A 19,747-nucleotide genomic window follows, 5' to 3' on the forward strand; every position below is an offset into this window, starting at 1 on the left:
AGTGCCAATGCCAGGCTGGCACCACCCTGTCCAAAGGGCATGCAGCTGGGGGGCCTCCGCTCCCCTGGGAGACCCCCCATGAGTAACGTTTCATCTGGTCCCTGTGGAGGCCATTGCTGAACGGCACTTGCCCGAGGTCTCTGAGGCAAAGGGGATGAATCCCAAAGTCTCTGATACCTCAGGAATCTGCACATTAGAGCGACGGTAGCTGTCTCGCTCTAATATGCAGATTTACCAAAAAGTGATTTACATCACAGCGTTGCGAGCCAGGTAGATCCCAGGAGTGGGATCTCCCGGCTTTTATTGGCCACACTGCACCGCGGCGAGCTGCGTTTCTGGCCATTGGATCACATCCATGGTGTTAGCCTAGACTTTTCTGCACAATTCTCTGCAGTGGACTTTGAACCCACAACCTCCACACCCAGATGATGAGGGCCACCAACTGACCCCAGTTAACAATTAATTATTGTAGCATGATGTTAAGCTTAAATTCTAGCATTACGTAGACTAGAACACATCTTAATTAGTTCAGAGTGGGCAATGAGCTTTGCCAGTCTATATTCTTCCAGAATGCAGGTTTTTAAGGAATGTAGGAATTTTTGGTATGCTGTGTTCAAACTCCCAAGCATGAATTTGACAGGCCATTTGTTTTGAAAACAGAGGTAGATAGCAGTAATTTAATAAAAAAATAGAAATGAAAACAAATTCACAGAAGTAATTTCCACAACTAATATTGATTAAAATTGCAGTTAGGCTTATACAGTATTCCAGAAAGAAGGCAATTCACTTCCTGCCCAACATGATGAGCTCTGGTGATTACATTTTAAAATTAAAGCTGTTCAAATATAACATTCAATGATTAACAGTTTAATATACAATGGCTGAACATAACCCATTTATTCCACCAATATCATGTCCAAGTTCGCTAAATGTCTCATGGTTGGACGCCCATGTGGGCAGTTCCAGGGATGCTCGATCTCACTCATGTGTGTAACCAACTTCTTCATCTCACTGATATTAAGCGCAGTCCCAATCATCACCTGGGAAAATAGAGTTACACAATTTATTTGATTTGATTTATTATTGTCACTTGTATTAGTATACAGTGAAAAGTATTGTTTCTTGCATGCTGTACAAACAATGCATGCCGTACATAGGGAAGGAAGGAGAGACTGCAGAATATAATGTTACAGTTATAGCAAGGTGTAACATTGTTAGAGAGTTTAAAAGAGTAAAAGAGTTAGAATGAAGTTTTAGAAGCATAAAACGAGAGTAAAAGGTAGAATTAGATCGTATGCTGGGCACAGCTTGCAAGAAGTCGCCTCGCAATTCGCCCTGAGAGGGTCGGTACAAGGGTTCTTTAGGCGGTGGCAACCTTTTCTCGACTTTCTGGCTCAACGATAGGGTACGGGGACAGTAGCAGCAGCAACCCGGGGTGGGGGGGAGAGGGGGGGCAGGGGGAGGGAAAAGGTGGGGGGGGGGGGGGGGGGGGGGCGGACGATGACTATATTTGTTTATTTAATTTAAATTTATTTTGAAGTTCTTTTGTTGTTCATTGGGGTTGGGGGGGTGGGGGATGGGATACATGTGTCGATACGGTCTGGGGGTGGTACGGTTATTATAGGTTATTTTGTTGCATTTCATTGTTTGTCGTTATGTTTTATATTTTCTGTAAAAAATTCCAATAAAAATATATTAAAAAAAAGAAGTCGCCTCGCTCCGGCGCCATCATTCTTTAAAGCACAATACTATTGCCTTCAACCTCCTTACTTCAGGTGTTGTTTATCTCAGTGGTCCCTTTGACAACTTGGCTTACTGCTTATTCTTCACTGGAAAGCCAAGGCAATGAGTAATTTTGGGACTATTCCGCTGCAGAGAGCATCACAGATTAGTCTGTTCCTATCTTCTTCACCCATAGCTTCCAGCTGGAATCATTAGTTGATTCTTCCCATGTCTAGTTAAAAGGCAATGATGTGGAGATGCCGGCGTTGGCCTGGGGTGGGCACAGTAAGTAGTCTTACCATAAGGCATAGGAGCAAAATTAGGCCACTTGGCCCATCGAATCTGCTCCGCCATTCAATCATGGCTGATATTTCTCTCATCCCCATTCTCCTGCCTTCTACCCATAACTCCTGATCCCCTTATTATTTTTTTTTATTTATAAATTTAGATTACCCAATTATTTTTTCTATTAAGGGGCAATTTAGTGTGGCCAATCCACCTACTCTGCACATTTTTGGGTTGTGGGGGCGAAACCCACGCAGACACGGGGAGAATGTGCAAACTCCACACGGACAGTGACCCAGAGCGGGATCGAACCTGGGACCTCAGCGCCATGAGGAGGTTGTGCTAACCACTAGGCCACCGTACTGCCCTCTGATCCCCTTATTGATCAAAAACCTACCTATCTCTGTTTTAAAGACACTCAGTGATTTGGCCTCCACAACCTTCTGCAGCAAAGAGTTCCACAGATTCACTACCGTTTGGCTGAAGAAATTTCTCATCTCTGTTTTAAAGGATCGTCCCTTTAGTCTGAGATTGTGTCCTCTGCTTCTAGTTTTTCCGACAAGTGTAAACATTCTCTCCACGTCCACTCTATCCAGGCCACGCAGTATCCTGTAAGTTTCAATAAGATCCCCCCTCATCCTTCTAAACTCCAACGAGTACAGACCCAGTGTCCTCAACCGTTCCTCATACAACAAGCTCTTCATTCCAGGGATCATTCTTGTGAACCTCCTCTGGACCCTTTCCAAGGCCAGCACATCCTTCCTTTGATACGGGGCCCAAAACACCAGGTTAAAGTCCAACAGGTTTGTTTGGAATCACTAGCTTTTGGAGCGCAGCTCCAGCATCAGGTGAGTGCTCATGAAGGAGCTACGCCCCGAAAGCTAATGATTCAAAACAAACCTGTTGGACTTTAACCTGGTGTTCTTACTGTAGTTAAAAGGCATTTAAGTCAGTTATAGCACATTAACTGACTCAGTGCAGATCAAAGCAGGGCCGTTTGTATGTCTCAGTGCAACAGCACATGGGACAGGCACGCAATAATCCATGGGGATTTAGGGGCATATATATAAGGGGGAAGCCAACATATCCCAAGCAAAGAAAATACTCAATTTCAGAGTATGGGAGAAAATGTAATGAGATAAACAGCTAATTTAATGATTCAAAACTTGAATCAAAACAGTGTGCCCTTTATAAAAGTGTGAACTCAGAAAACTGTTGGAGTTTGCAGTTGTATTATAGATGATGCCTATTAAGTAAGTTTGCTTTGTGAAAACAGCAGCATTACTCTGAAGGTTCAACGTCATTGCAAGGCAAGATTGTTGTTCAACAAGGGCACAAATATAATGATCTCTCAGATCCTCAGCTTCCAGTGTGATCATGCAATAGTTTAGTGAGCACTGTTAAATATGTATTTACTGGTTGGAACAGTTTGAGGAACACTTACCGATTTTCTACAAGCTCTGGAAGCAAACATCTGCCTGACTCTGGATGGCCGACACATGACCCCAGGGCTATCATTCAGCATGAAAATAAGTTCTTCAATATCCTGTGGACCAAATGTCCAGTTCTTGCTCATTGGCAGGGAAACCAGTTTCACTCTGTCAGTGGGAAGGGCTGCATGGAAAACCACCGAGAACAAAAAAAAGACCTTTGAAAAACACATGTTGAACAAAATGTGCAGCCGACCTCAAAAGGCCTTGGCTCAATGTTTCATCTGTTTCACAAATAACTCCCCTACTATTAGTAAGTAAACAATGTTTGAGAAGTGTTTCTCAAAGATGTTTAATACGTATATAACAAAAGAATAGATCTTTGAACAAGCCAAGCTCTGTCCTGTGTTTTAAATACAGTACAAGGAAACAAACCAACCTTGCTCGTTTATAATAAAATCAAAACCATTCTTTCTGAAAATGTCCATGTTTTCCACCAGTACTGTTTCATTCACTGCAGTTAAATGAAGACTCTGGGGCCTAGAAGTTGAAAACAATATTCAACTATATGAATGGAGAAGAATATATTTAAAAGATGCAAGATTAAATCTAACTTGCATTAGACGATGACAGGAATATTTATAGATTGCATATAACATACAACTACAAGCAATTAATCCCATATACCAAGCTTAAATATATGTATTCAATTATTCTTTTCACTTTTATGAAGTACAGCGGTAACAATTGGAGTACATTAAATCTAACACTGAAAATCATCCTACTACTAGGGACGGGAGGTGTGTGTCAATAAAACTGGTTTCTCACTGAGGATAAGTCAATCAACAAAGATTAGGAAGATAGGAACAGGAGGAGACCATTCAACTTCTCAAGCCTATTCCGCCATTCAATTATGATGTAGAGATGCCGGCATTGGACTGGGATGAGCACAGTAAGAAGTCTTAAAACACCAGGTTAAAGTCCAACAGGTTTGTTTCAAATCACAAGCTTTCGGAGCGCTGCTCCTTCCTCAGGTGAATGAAGAAGTAGGTTCCAGAAACATATATATAGACAAAGTCAAAGATGCAAGACAATGCTTTGAATGCGAGCATTTGCAGGTAATTAAGTCTTTACAGATCCAGAGAGAGGGGTAATCCCAGGTTGAAGAGGTGTGAATTGTCTCAAGCCAGGACAGTTGGTCGGATTTCGCAAGGCCAGGCCAGATGGTGGGGGTTGAATGTAATGCAACATGAAACCAAGGTCCGGGTGGCTGTACTCATGTGTGCGGAACTTGGCTATAAGTTTCTGTTCGGTGATTCTGAATTGTCGCACGTCCTGAAGGCCGCCTTGGAGAATGCTTACCCGGAGATCAGAGGCTGAATGCCCTTGACTGCTGAAGTGTTCCCCAACTGGAAGGGATCATTCCTGCCTGGTGATTGTCACGCAATGTCCGTTCATCCATTGTCACAGCGTCTGTGTCGTCTTGCCATGGGCCACGCTTCGGGACAAAGAACAAAGAAAAGTACAGCACAGGAACAAGCCCTTCGGCCCTCCAAGCCTGCACCGACAATGCTGCCCGTCTAAACTAAAATCTTCTACACTTACGGGGTCCGTATCCCTCTATTCCCATCCTATTCATGTATTTGTCAAGATGCCCCTTAAACGTCACCATCATCCCTGCTTCCACCACCTTCTCCGGCAGCGTGTTCCAGGCGCTCACTACCCTCTGTGTAAAAAACTTGCCTCGTACATCTCCTCTAAACTTTGCCCCTTGCACCTTAAACATATGCCCCTTAGTAATTTACCCCTCTACCCTGGGAAAAAGTCTCTGACTATCCACTCTGTCTATGCCCCTCATAATTTTGTAGACCTCTATCAGGTCGCCCCTCAACCTCCTTCGTTCCAGTGAGAACAAACAGAGTTTATTCAACCTCTCCTCATAGCTAATGCCCTCCATACCAGGCACCATCCTGGTAAATCTCTTCTGCACCCTCTCTAATGCCTCCACATCCTTCTGGTAGTGTGGTGACCAGAATTGAACACTATACTCCAAGTGTGGCCTAACTAAGGTTCTATACAGCTGCAACATGACTTGCCAATTTTTATACTCAATTCCCCGGCCAATGAAGGCAAGCATGCCGTATTCCTTCTTGACTACCTTCTCCACCTGTGTTGCCCCTCAGTGACCTGTGGACCTGTATACCTAGATCTCTCTGACTGTCAGTATTGACTTTCCTGCAGCGTATGAATAATGTTGGCCAAGTCGCACGAGTATGTACCGCGTACCTAGTGGGCGGTGTTCTCATGTGTAATGGTGGCACCCATGTCGATGATCTGGCACGTCTTGCAGAGATTGCCATGGCAGGGTTGTGTGGTATCGTAGTTGCTGTTCTGAAGGCTGGGTAATTTGCTGCAAACAATGGTTTGTTTGAGCGGTTGAGCTGCAAACAATGGTTTGCGCGGTTGTTTGAAGGCAAGTAGTGGGGGTGTGGGGATGACCTTGGCAAGATGTTCGTCTTCATCGATGACATTTTGAAGGTTGCGAGGAAGATGTCAAAGTTTCTCCGCTCCGGGAAAATACTGGACGATGAAGGGTTCTCTGTCGATTGTGTCCCATGTTTGTCTTCCGAGGAGGTCGGTGTGCTGTGGCGCGTTGGAACTGTTGATCGATGAGTCGAGCGCCATATCCCGTTTGTACGAGGTCATCTTTCAGCGCCTGTAAATGTCTGTTACGCTCCTCCTCATCTGAGCAGATTCTGTGCATACGGAGGGGTTATCCATAGGGGATGGCTTCAATGTGTTTAGGGTGGAAGCTGGAGAAGTGGAGCATCATGAGGTTATCTGTGGGCTTGCGGTAAAGCAAAGTGCTTTACTTAATGGAGATGAGTGTGTCCAAGAATGCAACCGATTTTGGAGAGTAGACCATGGTGAGTCTGATGGTGGGATGGAACTTATTGATGTCATCGTGGGGCAGCACGGTGGCGCAGTGGGTTAGCCCTGCTGCCTCACGACACTGAGGTCCCAGGTTCGATCCCGGCTCTGGGTCACTGTCCGTGTGGAGTTTGCACATTCTCCCCGTGTTTGCGAGGGTTTCACCCCCACAACCCAAATTTGTGCAGGGTAGGTGGATTGGCCACGCTAAATTGCCCCTTAATTGGAAAAAATGAATTGGGTACTCTAAAATTAAAAAAATAAAAATGTCATCGTGTAGTTGTTGCAGTGATTCTTCGCAGTGGGTCCAAAGGAGAAAAATGTCATTGATGTATCTGGTGTATAACGTTGGTTCAAGGTCCTGTGCGGTGAGGAGGTCTTGTTCAAACTTGTGCATGAAGATGTTGGCATATTGAGGTGCGAATGTAGTCCCCATGGCTGTTCTGTGTGTCTAGATGAAGAACATGTTGTCGAAGGTCAAGATGTTGTGATCCAGAAAGAAGCGGATGAGTTGCAGAATTGCATCTGGAAATTGGCAGTTGTCGGTGTTGAGTACTGAGGCTGTTGCAGCAATGCCGTCGTCATGGGGGATGCTGGTGTAGAGTGCGAGACGTCCATCGTGATGAGGAATATTGCTGGTTCAACTCGTCCATGGTGCTGAGTTTCTGTAAGAAGTCAGTCATGTTGCGACAGAAGCTGGCATTTCTTGTACGATGGGCTTCAAGATGCCCTCGATGTAGCCGGAGAGGTTCTGACACAGGGTCCCATTGCCTGATACGATAGGCTGGCCTGGTGTGTTGGCCTTTTGTACTTTCGGGAGGCAGTATAGATCTCCAACGCGAGGTGTCCCTGGGATGAGAGCACGTATGATGCTCTGAAGGTCTGGATCCAAAGTTTTGATCAGTCTGTTGAGTTGGCGGATCTGTTCCTTGGTTGGATCTGCGGGTAACTGTCTGTAGTGTTCCTGGTTGTTGAGTTGTTGGTACACTCCTTTGCAGTAGTCCGTTCTGTTCAGTATGACGGCGGCCCCTCCTTTTTCTGCTGGTTTGATGACGATGTTGCGGTTGGTCTCGAGAGCGCGGATGGCATTGCGTTGTGCTTGGCTGACGTTCGGGGCTGTCTTGTGAATGCGACTGATGAATCTGGCATTGACGCGTCTCCTGACAGCTTGAGCATATATGTTGAGTCTAGGGCAGCGGCCTTCCTGAGGGGTCCAATTCGACTCTTTCCTTTTCGGTTGCTGCACCACAGATCTCTCATGTTGTTTCAGTTCATGGGTTGTCTCATTAGGTTCGCTGTTGGCCTCTTGTGGTCTGTGGAAGAACTCCCAGAGCCTCATTCGCCTGATGAATTCCTCAGTGTCTGCTGCGAGACTGATGGGGTCCATTTTGGTGGTGATGCTGAAATTGAGCCCTCTGCCGAGGACTTCGATTTCGTCTGGTTGAAGTCTGACAAGTTGACAATAGATTTCCCTGTATTGTTTTCTACTGTGGTACTGGGGGAAGCTTGGTTGCTGCTGGTGGTGATGCCGAGTTTCTAAAGATTCCAGTTCTTGGTGTGCATGTATATGGCGTAGTATCGTTGTCTCATCTGTTTGGTGGTGTTCTGCAGCTGGTCTGCTGCGCCCTGAGCGCAAGTTGAGAATATGGCCTCTATCTTGGTTTCCAGGTTCTGCTGTAGAGCTGGCGTACGAGGTGATTGAGGAGTGTGAGAGAGGTACGACGGCAGAGTCTCTCAGCGTAGTCTGTGTTGGAAGTCGACTTGAGTGGGTTTGTGATCTGTAGCCCTTTCAGGATCTTGTCTGCTTTCTTGCATCTTTGTAGAAACGTAATGTCAGTGTCTATATGCGCAATCTTTTTGGAGATCCTCTCCAATTTGAGCCGGCAGTTTGCGGTGTCGATGGTAGCCATGATGTGGAGATGCCGGCGTTGGACTGGGGCGAGCACAGTAAGAAGTCTTACAGCACCAGGTTAAAGTCCAACAGCTTTGTTTCAAATCACTAGCTTTCGGAGAATAGCTCCTTCCTTAGGTGAATCCTGCAGGAAAGGATGTCCCGAAGCGTGGTACATTGGCGAGACCATGAAGACGCTTCGACAACGGATGAACGGACATCGCGCGACAATTGCCAGGCGGGAATGTTCCCTTCCAGTCGGGGAACACTTCAGCAGTCATGGGCATTCAGCCTCTGATCTCCGGGTAAGCGTTCTCCAAGGCGGCCTTCAGGACGCGCGACAACGCAGAATCACCAAACAAAAATTTATAGCCCAGTTCCGCACACATGAGTACGGCCTCAACCGGGACCTTGGATTCATGTCGCATTACTTTCAACCCCCACCATCTGGCCTAGCCTTGCGAAATCTGACCAACTGTCCTGGCTTGAGACAATTCATACTTCTTTAACCTAGGATTATCCCTCTCTCTGGATCTGTAAAGACTTAATTACCTGCAAATGCTCACATTCAAAGCATTGTCTTGCATCTTTGACCTTGTCTATATATATGTTTCTGGAACATACCTCTTCATTCATCTGAGGAAGGAGCAGTGCTCCGAAAGCTAGTGATTTGAAACAAACCTGTTGGACTTTAACCTGGTGTTGTAAGACTTCTTACTGTGATCATTCAATTAGATTATGGTTGATCTGTACCTCAACTCCATCTACCTCAGCTCCATATCCTAGGAAAAAATATTGATCTCAATCATGTCCAATTGTCCCAGACCCCTCAGCCCTTTGGGAAGAAAATTCCAACATTTTCTAGACTCTCAGGTTGAACAAAAATGCATTACAGGAAATAATCAAGAATTTATTCCAGATAACAGTGTGACAAGCAACAAAGAGAAAATCTTACACTATCAGCTTTTGGCCTTGAAGAACTGTGTGTTGCTGCAGCATTTCAAAGTTGTACTTCTCATCAGTGGCGTGTTGGTCCACAATGAACAGGTCTGAATCCAGCTTGGCGATGATAAACCCCAAGTTAAACTGGCCAATAATCTCCATGCTGGCAAATCTGTCTTTGCTGCAAACAGTACAAGACAAGTCCATTTAATATATAAATCTAGTGCAAAGTACTTCAGAAAAGTGAAAGGCTCCATTATTCCAATCAATAAATAAGATTTAATTTGAGATGCAGTAGAGCTACACTGTACATCCAACTGCACACGGTCAGAGATAGGTTACAGTGATCTCAAGTTGGGACTTATTTTCCTTCACAATAGATAAGTAATCAGATTTTTACTTAAACTTTGTTTTGAAAATATATTTTGTTAGTTCAGTCTGGCACTGAGTGCTTCCAACTACCATTCTTGAGCTGCATTAAGAGTGTGCTGATTTATTTACAGTGCTGCATTTTGGATGACATGTTAAACTGAGGTGCCATTGGTTGTTCAAGTGGCCTATAAAATAATGACCGGGAGATGGTTAAATGGTATTCAGGAAGAATGATAAATTCTATGAATCTATGACCAAAGTGCACTCTTCACTACTATATGTTTAAAAATAACATTAGCCAAGTAGCAATTATAGTGAATTAAGTGAAACCTAGGAGCTGCTTTGGTGGATCTGTACAACTAACAGCTGGAGCACTCATGGGCAAAACAACTTCTTAAAAAAAAGAGCTGGATAAATATCTGGTTTAGGAATCAGTATAGACTGACAGAAGGGATTATCCAAATCGATGGTTCCTGTGTTGTTGAAGCTGGGGAAGGGGGCAAATATGTTGTCTGTGGAAGCAGTTGATTTGGGTTGAACAGGGAATATAGGAGGGTGGATGACTGGAGCTTTACTGGACTAATTGTAAAGATCAAGGAGTACTGATATAAACTTCACCCCAGCAAAGTACACAAGATGGCACATATAGTCTACAGAAAAAACTAGCTTGAAGGGCCAAATGATCGTATTCTATGCTTTATGACCATGTTTATATATTTTTTAATATATAACTCATTTATGATTAAGTTACTGTTGTCATGGGAGTGTCCCTTTAAGAAATGTTTATACATAGAGTACTGTAGCTGTGTGGGGTATTTATGTTTGTAGTTGATAAAAATGCTTACTCTGTGTGTTTATAAAAATGTTAACTAAATTTATAGAATAAACTTTGTTTTTGATTATAAATGCTTGAGGCCTCAGTTGAATAATACCTGAAAGGTAGGCCCTTGTGCTCCTCATAACCAAAATTAATAAGCAGTTGTAGGTCAGGTGAACTCCATGATATACTTTGTGCACAATTAACAGCCAGTGTATGTTTTTGGTTTGTTTTCAATTCTTCAACTGTTATCAATAGCTGGGATAACTTAACCTTTAGCTTTGATTACTGCAATAGAATAATTTATATTTGTATTTCATAGAACATTCTATTTAAAAAAAAATTTTAATTCAAATTTTCACAAAATATAAATAACAGAAAATACCAAGAACAGAAACAACAACCCCCCCCCCCCCCCCCGTATACAAAAAAGAAGAAATTAACGCTCGACATTAGCAAAAAACAAATATACCGCTCCCTCCGCCTTATTTCTACCGTTATGCCAGGAAATCCAGGAATGGTTGCCACCTCCTGAAGAACCCCTGCACTGATCCCCTTAGGGCAAATTTCACCCTCTCCAATTTAATAAACCCCGCCATATCATTGACCCAGGCCTCCACGCTTGGGGGTCTCGCATCCTTCCACTGAAGAATCCTCCGCCAGGCTACTAGGGACGCAAAGGCCAGAATGCCGGCCTCTTCCGCCTCCTGCACTCCCAGCTCCTCTGCAACCCCAAATATTGCGAGCTCCCAGCCCGGTTTGACCCTGGATTCTACCACCCTCGACACCATCCTTGCTACGCCCTTCCAAAATTCCCCCAGCGCTGGGCACGCCCAGAACATATGGACATGGTTTGCTGGGCTCCCTGAGCACCTAATACACCTGTCCTCGCTCCCAAAGAACCGGCTCATCCTTGTCCCGGTCATGTGAGCCCTATGCAGCACGTTAAACTGTATGAGGCTAAGCCTCGCACAAGAAGAGGAGTTCACCCTTCCTAGGGCGTCCGCCCACATCCCCTCCTCAATCTCCTCATCCCATTTACCCTTCAGCTCCTCCACCGAGGACTCATCTACCTCCTGCATCACTTGGTACGTTACCAAGATCCTCCCCTCTCCAACCCAAACCCCCGAGAGCACCCTGTCCTGGACCCCACGCGGCGGCAACAGAGGGAACTCCGCCACCTGCCGCCTGACAAACGCCCTTACCTGCATGTACCTAAAGGTGTTCCCCGGGGGGAGCCCGAACTTCCCTTCCAGCTCACCCAGGCTCGCAAACTTCCCGTCTACAAACAGGTCCTTCAACCTCCTAACACCTGCCCTGTGCCAACTCAGGAACCCGTCATCAATTCTCCCCGGGACAAACCGGTGGTTCCCCCATATCGGGGACTCCATCAAGGCCCCCACCTCCCCCGTGCCGTCTCCATTGCCCCCAAATTTTGAGGGTAGCCGCCACCACCGGGCTCGTGGTATACCTCGTTGGAGGGGGCGGCAGCAGCGCCGTTACCAGCGCCTCCAGGCTCGTGCCCACACAGGACGCCATCTCCATCCTCTTCCATGCTGCCCCTTCCCCGTCCATTACCCACTTACGCACCTACGCTGCGTTGGCAGCCCAATAATACCCACAGAGGTTGGGCAGCGCCAGCCCCCCCCAACCCTGCCCCGCTCCAAGATCACCCTTCTCACCCTCGGGGTCCCGTGCGCCCACACAAACCCCGTAATGCTCCTGTTAACCCGCCTGAAAAAGGCCTTCGGGATAAGGATCGGGAGGCACTGGAACAGGAACAGAAATCTCGGGAGCACCGTCATCTTGACTGATTGCACCCTACCCGCCAGAGACAGCGGCAACATGTCCCATCTCTTGAACTCATCCTCCATCTGCTCCACCAGCCTTGTGAGGTTAAGCTTATGCAAGGCCCCCCAGCTCCTGGCCACCTGGACCCCCAAGTACCTGAAGCTACTCCCTGCCCTTTTTAGTGGGAGCCTACCAATCCCCCCCTCCTGGTCCCCCGGGTGTACAACGAACAGCTCGCTCTTCCCCAAGTTGAGCTTGTACCCAGAGAAATCTCCAAATTCCCGGAGAACCCTCATCACTTCCGGCATTCCCCCCACCGGTTCCGCCACATACAGCAATAGGTCATCCGCATAGAGCGACACTCGGTGCTCCTCCCCACCCCGCACCAGCCCCCTCCAGTTCCTCGACTCCCTCAGTGCCATGGCCAGGGGTTCAATTCCCAGCGCAAAAAGCAGGGGGGACAAGGGACACCCCTGCCTCGTCCCTCGGTATAACCAAAAATACTCCGACCTCCTCCTATTCGTGGCCACACTCGCCATCGGGGCCTCATATAACAGCCTCACCCACCTGACACACCACTCCCCAAACCTGAACCTTTCCAGCACCTCCCACAAGTACCCCCACTCAACCCTATCAAAGGCCTTCTCCGCATCCAACGCCACCACTATCTCTGCCTCCCCTTCTACCGCCGGCAACATTATAACATTCAAGAGCCTCTGTATGTTAGTGTTCAGCTGCCTCCCCTTCACAAACCCTGTTTGATCCTCGTGGATAACCTGCGGCACAGTCCTCTATCCTCATGGCTAAAATCTTCGCCAACAGCTTGGCGTCTACATTTAAGAGTGAGATCGGCCTGTATGACCCACACTGCAGGGGATCCTTGTCCCACTTAAGTATCAAGGAAATCAGTGCCCGAGACATCGTCGGAGGCAGAGCCCCCCCCCGTGCCTCGTTGAAGGTCCTAACCAACAGGGGGCCCAACAGGTCTGCATACATCTTATAGAATTCGACCAGGAACCCATCCGGCCCCGGCGCCTTCCCCGACTGCATGCTCCCTATCCCTTTGACCAGCTTCTCCAGCTCAACCGGCGCCCCCAGTCCCTCCACCTGTCCCTCCTCCACCCTCGGGAATCTCAGCCGGTCCAAAAAGCGCCCCATCCCGCCCTCCTCCGCTGGGGGTTCGGACCGATACAGTTCCTCATGAAAGTCCCTGAAGAACCCATTAATGTCTACCCCTCTGCGCACCACATTTCCTCCCCTATCCTTAACTCCACCAATCTCCCTGGCCGCATCCCGCTTACGGAGCTGGTGCGCCAGCATCCTGCTCGCCTTCTCCCCATATTCATACACCGCACCTTGTGCCTTCCTCCACCGAGCTTCCGCCTTTCTGGTGGTTAGCAAGTCAAACTCAGCCTGGAGACTACGCCGCTCCCTCAGCAATCCCTCCTCCGGAGCCTCCACGTATCTCCTGTCCACCCTCACCATCTCCCCCACCAGTCTCTTCCTCTCTCTCTGCTCTCTCCTCTCCCTGTGGGCTCGAATGGAGATCAGCTCCCCCCTAACCACCGCCTTCAGCGCCTCCCAGACCTTCCCCACTCGGACCTCCCCATTGTCATTGGCCTCCAGGTACCTCTTGATACATCCTCAAATCCACCCGCCCACCAGCAGCCCCACCTCCAAGCACCAAAGCGGGTGCTGGTCTCTCTCCTCCCCCAGCTCGAGATCCACCCAGTGCGGGGCGTGGTCAGAAATGACTATCGCCGAATACTCAGCATCCTCCACCCTCGCAATCAGCGCCCTATGCATAATGAAAAAATCAATCCGCGAATAGGCCTTATGCACATGGGAGAAGTATGAAAGTTCCTTGGCCCTCGGCCTCGCAAACCTCCATGGATCCACCCCTCCCATCAGGTCCATAAACCCCCCCTCAACACCTTAGCCGCCGCTGGCCTCCTACCCGTCCTGGACCTGGATCGATCCATTGGCGGATCCAGCACCGTGTTGAAATCCCCCCCCCCCATTATCAGGCCCCCCACCTCCAAATCTGGAATCCGGCCCAACATGTGCCGCATGAAACCCGCATCGTCCCAATTCGGGGCGTATACATTGACCAGCACCACCCGCTCCCCCTGCAGCTTGCCGCTTACCATCACATATCTCCCGCCGCTGTCTGCCACCACATTCGACGCCTCAAACGACACCCTCTTCCCCACCAGGATCGCCACCCCCCGATTTTTTGCATCCAGCCCCGAATGAACCACTTAGCCTACCCATCCCTTCCTCAATCTAACCTGATCCGCCACCTTCAGGTGCATCTCCTGAAGCATGGCCACATCCGCCTTCAGCCCCTTCAGGTGCACAAACACGTGGGCCCATTTGACCGGCCCATTCAGTCCCCTCACATTCCAGGTTATCAGCCGGATCAGGGGGCTACCTGCCCCCTCCCCCGTCGACTAGCCATTACCATTCTTCAGTCCGCCATGTGCTCGCGCCCCCCGCTGAGCCCGTTCCCCACGACGACAGACCCCCATCCCGACCCCCTCTACATGCTCCAGCTCCTTCTCGGCCATTCCAGCAGCAACCCGGTACCCCTCCCTCAAGCTAGCTGCGTAACCCCTTCCATTGTACTTCCGTAAGTCAGCCGATTCCTGCTGACCCCGGCTGCTCCCGCCACTCCAATGACCCTCCCCAGTGCAACACAACCTCGCGTCCCATCCCCCCCCCCCAGTGCCGGCCCCGCCCACTGCTCCTCCAGCACGGGAGAGAAGCCCGTGATTCCATCCCGAGCCCCCCCCCCCCCCCCCCCCCCCCCCCCCCCCGACCCAATACGTGGGAAAAGACGGGCACATGACCCAACAGGACCGCGAACCACTCCCAAACTCTCAACCAGTGAAAAAAAAAACAGACGTGACAAAACGCCCAAGTAAACAGATAACAGTCCCAAAAAAGCGAAAAAGCAGAACAGCAAAAAAAATCATCAAATAGAACTGATAAAAGCGGAAGGATACCAAGGTCCGGGCTGTGTACACCGTTCCCCAGCCCCCAGTTCAAGTCCAGCTTCTCTGCCCGGACGAAAGCCCAGGCCTCCTCCAGAGAGTCAAAGTAGAGCTGGCGGTCTTTATAAGTGACCCAGAGGCGTGCCGGCTGTAACAGGCCAAACTTGACCCCCTTCTTGTGGAGCACTGCCTTCGTCCGATTAAAACCAGCCCTTCCCTTTGGCACTCCAGTCCTGGTAGATCCTGACCTCCGCATTCTCCCACTTACTACTCCTCTCCTTCTTCGCCCATCCCAGCACACACTCACGGTCGACGAAGCGGTGAAAACGGACCAGCACCGCCCGTGGCGGCTCGTTTGGCTTGGGTTTCCTCAGCAGCACCCAGTGGGCACCCTCCAGCTCCAAGGGTCCCTGGAACGACCCCGCACCCATTAGCGGGTTCAGCATCATAGTCACATAGGCCCCCAAATCCAAACCTTCCAGCCTCTCTGGGAGGCCAAGAATCCGCAGGTTCTTTCGGCGGGAGTGATTCTCCATCTCCTCCATCCTCGCTGACCACTTCTTCTGGAGCGCCTCGTGCGACTCCACCTTCACTGCCAGGAGTTCGTCCTCGCTCTCCAAGGCCTTTTGCCGGAGCTCTCGGATCTCCGCACCCTGAGCCGTCTGGGTCGCCATGAGCTTGTCCAGGGAGGCCTTCAGCTCCCTGAAGGAGCGCTGAAGCAGCTCCTGTTGCTCCCGCACCCACTGCTGCCACGCTGCTGATTCCCCGCCCGCCGCCATCTTGCCTTTCCTGCCTCGCACCTTTCTCTGCTCCAAAGCCAATTTTTTGACCGCTCCGCTCCTGGTCCAGGCCATCCACCGACGGAGAATCTTAGAGGAAGTGTTCCCACACGGGGAAAAGTCCAACCAGTACCGCTGCGGGCCCTTAAAAGAGCCCAAAAGACCGAAAATAGCGGGAGCTACCGAACGTGCGGCTTCGGTCCGCATCACCGCAACCGGAAGTCTTCATAGAACATTCTAGATCATGCATTATTACATCATCTTTGCAATCAGGTAAACCTGTGGTGGTTTATAATGTATAAACCTATATTCAAAGCAACTATAAATGCATAATACTAAAGTATGAATTTAGAGATACAACAACAAGGTGATTATATTACTGGACTCGTAATTCCGACGGCTGTCTAAATCCGGTGGCACAAGTTCAAATCTCACCACGGCAATTTAAATTCAATTAATTAAATAAATGTGGAATGAAAAGCATCAGTAATTGGTGCGCATGAAACTACCAGACTGTATAAATGCCAGCTGGTTCATTGATGTACTTTAGAGAAGGAAATCTGCTGTTTTTACCTGTTCTTGCATACGTGTGATTCACGACCTAAAGTGATCTGCTTGACCTTTACTTTGAAATGCCCTGGTAAGCCAATCAGTTGTAATCAATGTGGTGGCGAGTTCTCAAGGGCAAAAACGAATGGGCAATAAATGCTGGCTTTAACAACAGTTGTAGCATTCTGTGAATGAATTTTAATAACGCTGACCATTTAATTACCTAATCTCTTTTCGGAGCTCAACTTCTGCTGCTTGATTATCTCCGGGAGTAATCTGGGCTCGAAATCGCCTGCATCTCTGCACCTCTTTTTGTTCTGCTTGCTGTTTACTGACCAACTTCATCCTTTCAGCAAGTCGGCCCATAGAAAAAGGGAGCTTCACAACCTTTTTATTCATTTCTACTGGCATATCGACTTCTGACGTTTGAAACATCCCAGGACCTGAAGACAGGCCATCGTCCAAACACAAGCTACCGGTCTTCATGCGTTTTACACCCTGGGTGACATAACCGTGCGAGCAAGAACCTGCCAATGGTTGGCTGCTACTTCCTGTTGAATCAACCTTCTCGGTTAGCACAGCAATGCTAGGTACCAAAACCTCACAGTCAGTCATTTCAGTTCTCAGTTCTTCATCTCCTTTCCCAGCTTCTGAAACATTCTGGAGTACATTGGGCAAGCTAGTCGCACCACCAGAGGCATCAGTAGATCTGGACAAAGTGTTAGCCTCTGGTGTGTTGCAGCCAAGTTCTGAGCTTTCTCTTGTGCTGCCTTTCCCAGAATCTGTATCACTTTCAGAGTTCATGGAGTCTTGTTCCGTTTGTCTGGGATTTTCAGATGCTGGGCAGTGGTCTGTCCTACATTCAGGCTGAGGGTTACTCAGCTTACAACTGGTGAAAAACTTGTGTAGTTTTCTTTGCACCGGAAAATCCTGTTGTTTGTTAGACCTGGGCCCACATAATGATGATTGGTGTAGGGAGAATTCCTCACGTAACCTGGCAATGCTTAGACTCTTCTCTTTCTCTGAATTTGATTGCACAGCTGCTGATTCCTGCCTGGTTGGAACAGAGGACTCTTGACTGATTGTCTGGGTAGCTTTTCCAGAAATTCCTAAAACTGGGAACAAAGCTTAACATTTAGAATCACAAAATGGTCTTATGCAATATTACAGTATATGCTACTTAGACCTTTATTGTTCAGTCAGTAGAATGGCACACCTGTCTGGGCAATTTCCAATCCGCTGGTTGCACAAGTTTTAAAATTTGTTCCTGCTTCATGGGTGTCACTGATTCAGCTGGGAGGGGGGGGGGGGGGGGGGGGGGTTGAATTAAAAATGCACTTATAATGGCATGTGAACAGTCAACAACAGATTTTGTTAGTATATGTATAAGAGATGCACGATAGTACAGTCTCTGAAATGACCAAATTTATCCATAATTAGTTGCAATTTAAAACACTCAGAAATTCAAAGCCCTTCACAAAGCGTAATGTCCTTTCAAGTACTACAGAAGTATATGTTACTTGCATAATTCCATTTCTAATTCACAGGATACCAGTTACACACTGAATTTGAAATATTTTAAACCATTCAATGTAGAACACGCAAGTCCATGTTAATGCTGGCTTTACCAGCGACATCCACGTACCATGTACAAATAAAAATAAAATAATTTAATAGAAACACATTAAGTGTCTGTTTTTAACTGTAGAAACAGGATTTCTACAGAATTGCGCTATAAAGTGTTTATATCAGAATGACTTGTTTGAAATACAGCTCACATATAGCAATATAATAATCTACAATGCAATTATAACTCACCGACCTACATTAACATCCAGTACTTGCAATTCACTGACAATCATACAATAACTAATAGCTACACTATAGGTTTTTATTTTCAATAGACTTTGATAGAATATTTGTCCTTCTATAGTTTGTTAAACCTATAATATGCCGCATGCTTGAACTAATAATAATAATCTTTATTGTCACAAGAAGTTAGTGTGAAAAGCAAGGTCAGCTATTTTATGCTCAGTTTCCTCAAGGCTTTTATTGTTGAGAATAACGGCTGCTATGTTCTTTACCTGGCATCTGAAGAAACCTCTGATTAATGTTGAGCTTGTTAACATTCGAATCGTACATTTGAATAAGGGATGTCTTTAGGGTTGCAAGAAGCAACTTTTCCTCCTGAAGAAGAATTTGTCTTTTGTCTGGTGTAACATTGAGGTCAACACATTCTAAAAATGGCAAAGCACATCTCGTAAATGAAGATAGCTGAATTTATCAGGAGAGTACATAATACCTAGGTTGAATAAATCATCAGAATAGACTACAATCAATACACAATTTATTTGCTTTTCCCACTTAAAAGAAACTGTTTAGTGCATTAGTTCATAATGTTTCTCGTTTAAATTATTTGCAAATACAAAAATTCCAAAACATATGTCTGACTGTGACTTACCAGAATCAACACAGATGTTAAGGGCAACAAATGGATATTGGTGTCTGTTGTACATGTGATATACTTCATTTACAAGTTTGGAAACCTAAAAATAATGTTAGACCACTTTAGTCATCATCAAATAAACAAACACAATGATAGATGGTCACTAGATACATCTAGTGAGACTACATATTTGACTTCTCCATTCATGTCAAATATTTAAATTTTTTACCATCACTCAAAACGAGTAGCCAGTATGCTGTCTGCCAGGACAAGCACAATAGTGATGTAAACTGATTCAACCATGGGTTTTTCCATTTATTCCTATGAGAAGGTTCATCGGTTCTCAACGGTCCAGCCGAGATCACAAACAAAACACAAGGAAGCATCAACAGTGATCAGGAACTGCTAGCAAAGAACCACTGGCACAGACCAGAAAATAAGCTGACCACAAAGAATCAAGGGCACAAACTATAATCAGAGACTGGACGCATTTAGTGATAACTGCATAACATACGGTCATCTGTAACCATAGCAATGACATGCATTGTCAAGTTACTCTAATTTAATAATTCACAAATTTTCATAGTTATTGTTCCCTACCTTTGTTGGATCACATGGTCGCTGATTGATAAAGAAAAACTGTCGATCGGTTGAACTCCTGCCAACGCCGTGATCGCTACGAGACACAAACCCTGTGATTCTTCAGTGTACCACAGAAAGGAAAGTTATTGTTGTTGCACACAAAATATTATTCATTAGTATGAGTTGCCAGATCAGCAGAATAGCTGTGCTGTTG

General features: G+C 47.0%; 1 protein-coding gene across 4 annotated transcripts in view; it reads right to left on the minus strand.

The window, feature by feature from the left end:
- Positions 1-644: 644 nt before the first annotated feature.
- pms2 (PMS1 homolog 2, mismatch repair system component) overlaps positions 645-19,747 on the minus strand; it is a 37,123-nt gene continuing 18,020 nt past the window's right edge. For all 4 annotated transcript variants that reach the window (XM_038819907.1, XM_038819906.1, XM_038819909.1 and 1 more), the window contains 8 exons: positions 19,552-19,651; positions 18,967-19,051; positions 18,590-18,742; positions 16,729-17,620; positions 9,215-9,382; positions 3,877-3,977; positions 3,452-3,621; positions 645-1,040 (listed from right to left, as the gene is read on the minus strand). In XM_038819907.1, coding sequence (XP_038675835.1) covers positions 897-1,040; positions 3,452-3,621; positions 3,877-3,977; positions 9,215-9,382; positions 16,729-17,620; positions 18,590-18,742; positions 18,967-19,051; positions 19,552-19,651 — 1,813 coding nt within the window. In that variant the 3' untranslated portion in view covers positions 645-896. The remainder of the gene's footprint in view (positions 1,041-3,451; positions 3,622-3,876; positions 3,978-9,214; positions 9,383-16,728; positions 17,621-18,589; positions 18,743-18,966; positions 19,052-19,551; positions 19,652-19,747) is intronic.

Source organism: Scyliorhinus canicula, chromosome 15 (assembly GCF_902713615.1).
Source record: "Scyliorhinus canicula chromosome 15, sScyCan1.1, whole genome shotgun sequence".
Lineage (NCBI taxonomy): Eukaryota > Metazoa > Chordata > Chondrichthyes > Carcharhiniformes > Scyliorhinidae > Scyliorhinus > Scyliorhinus canicula.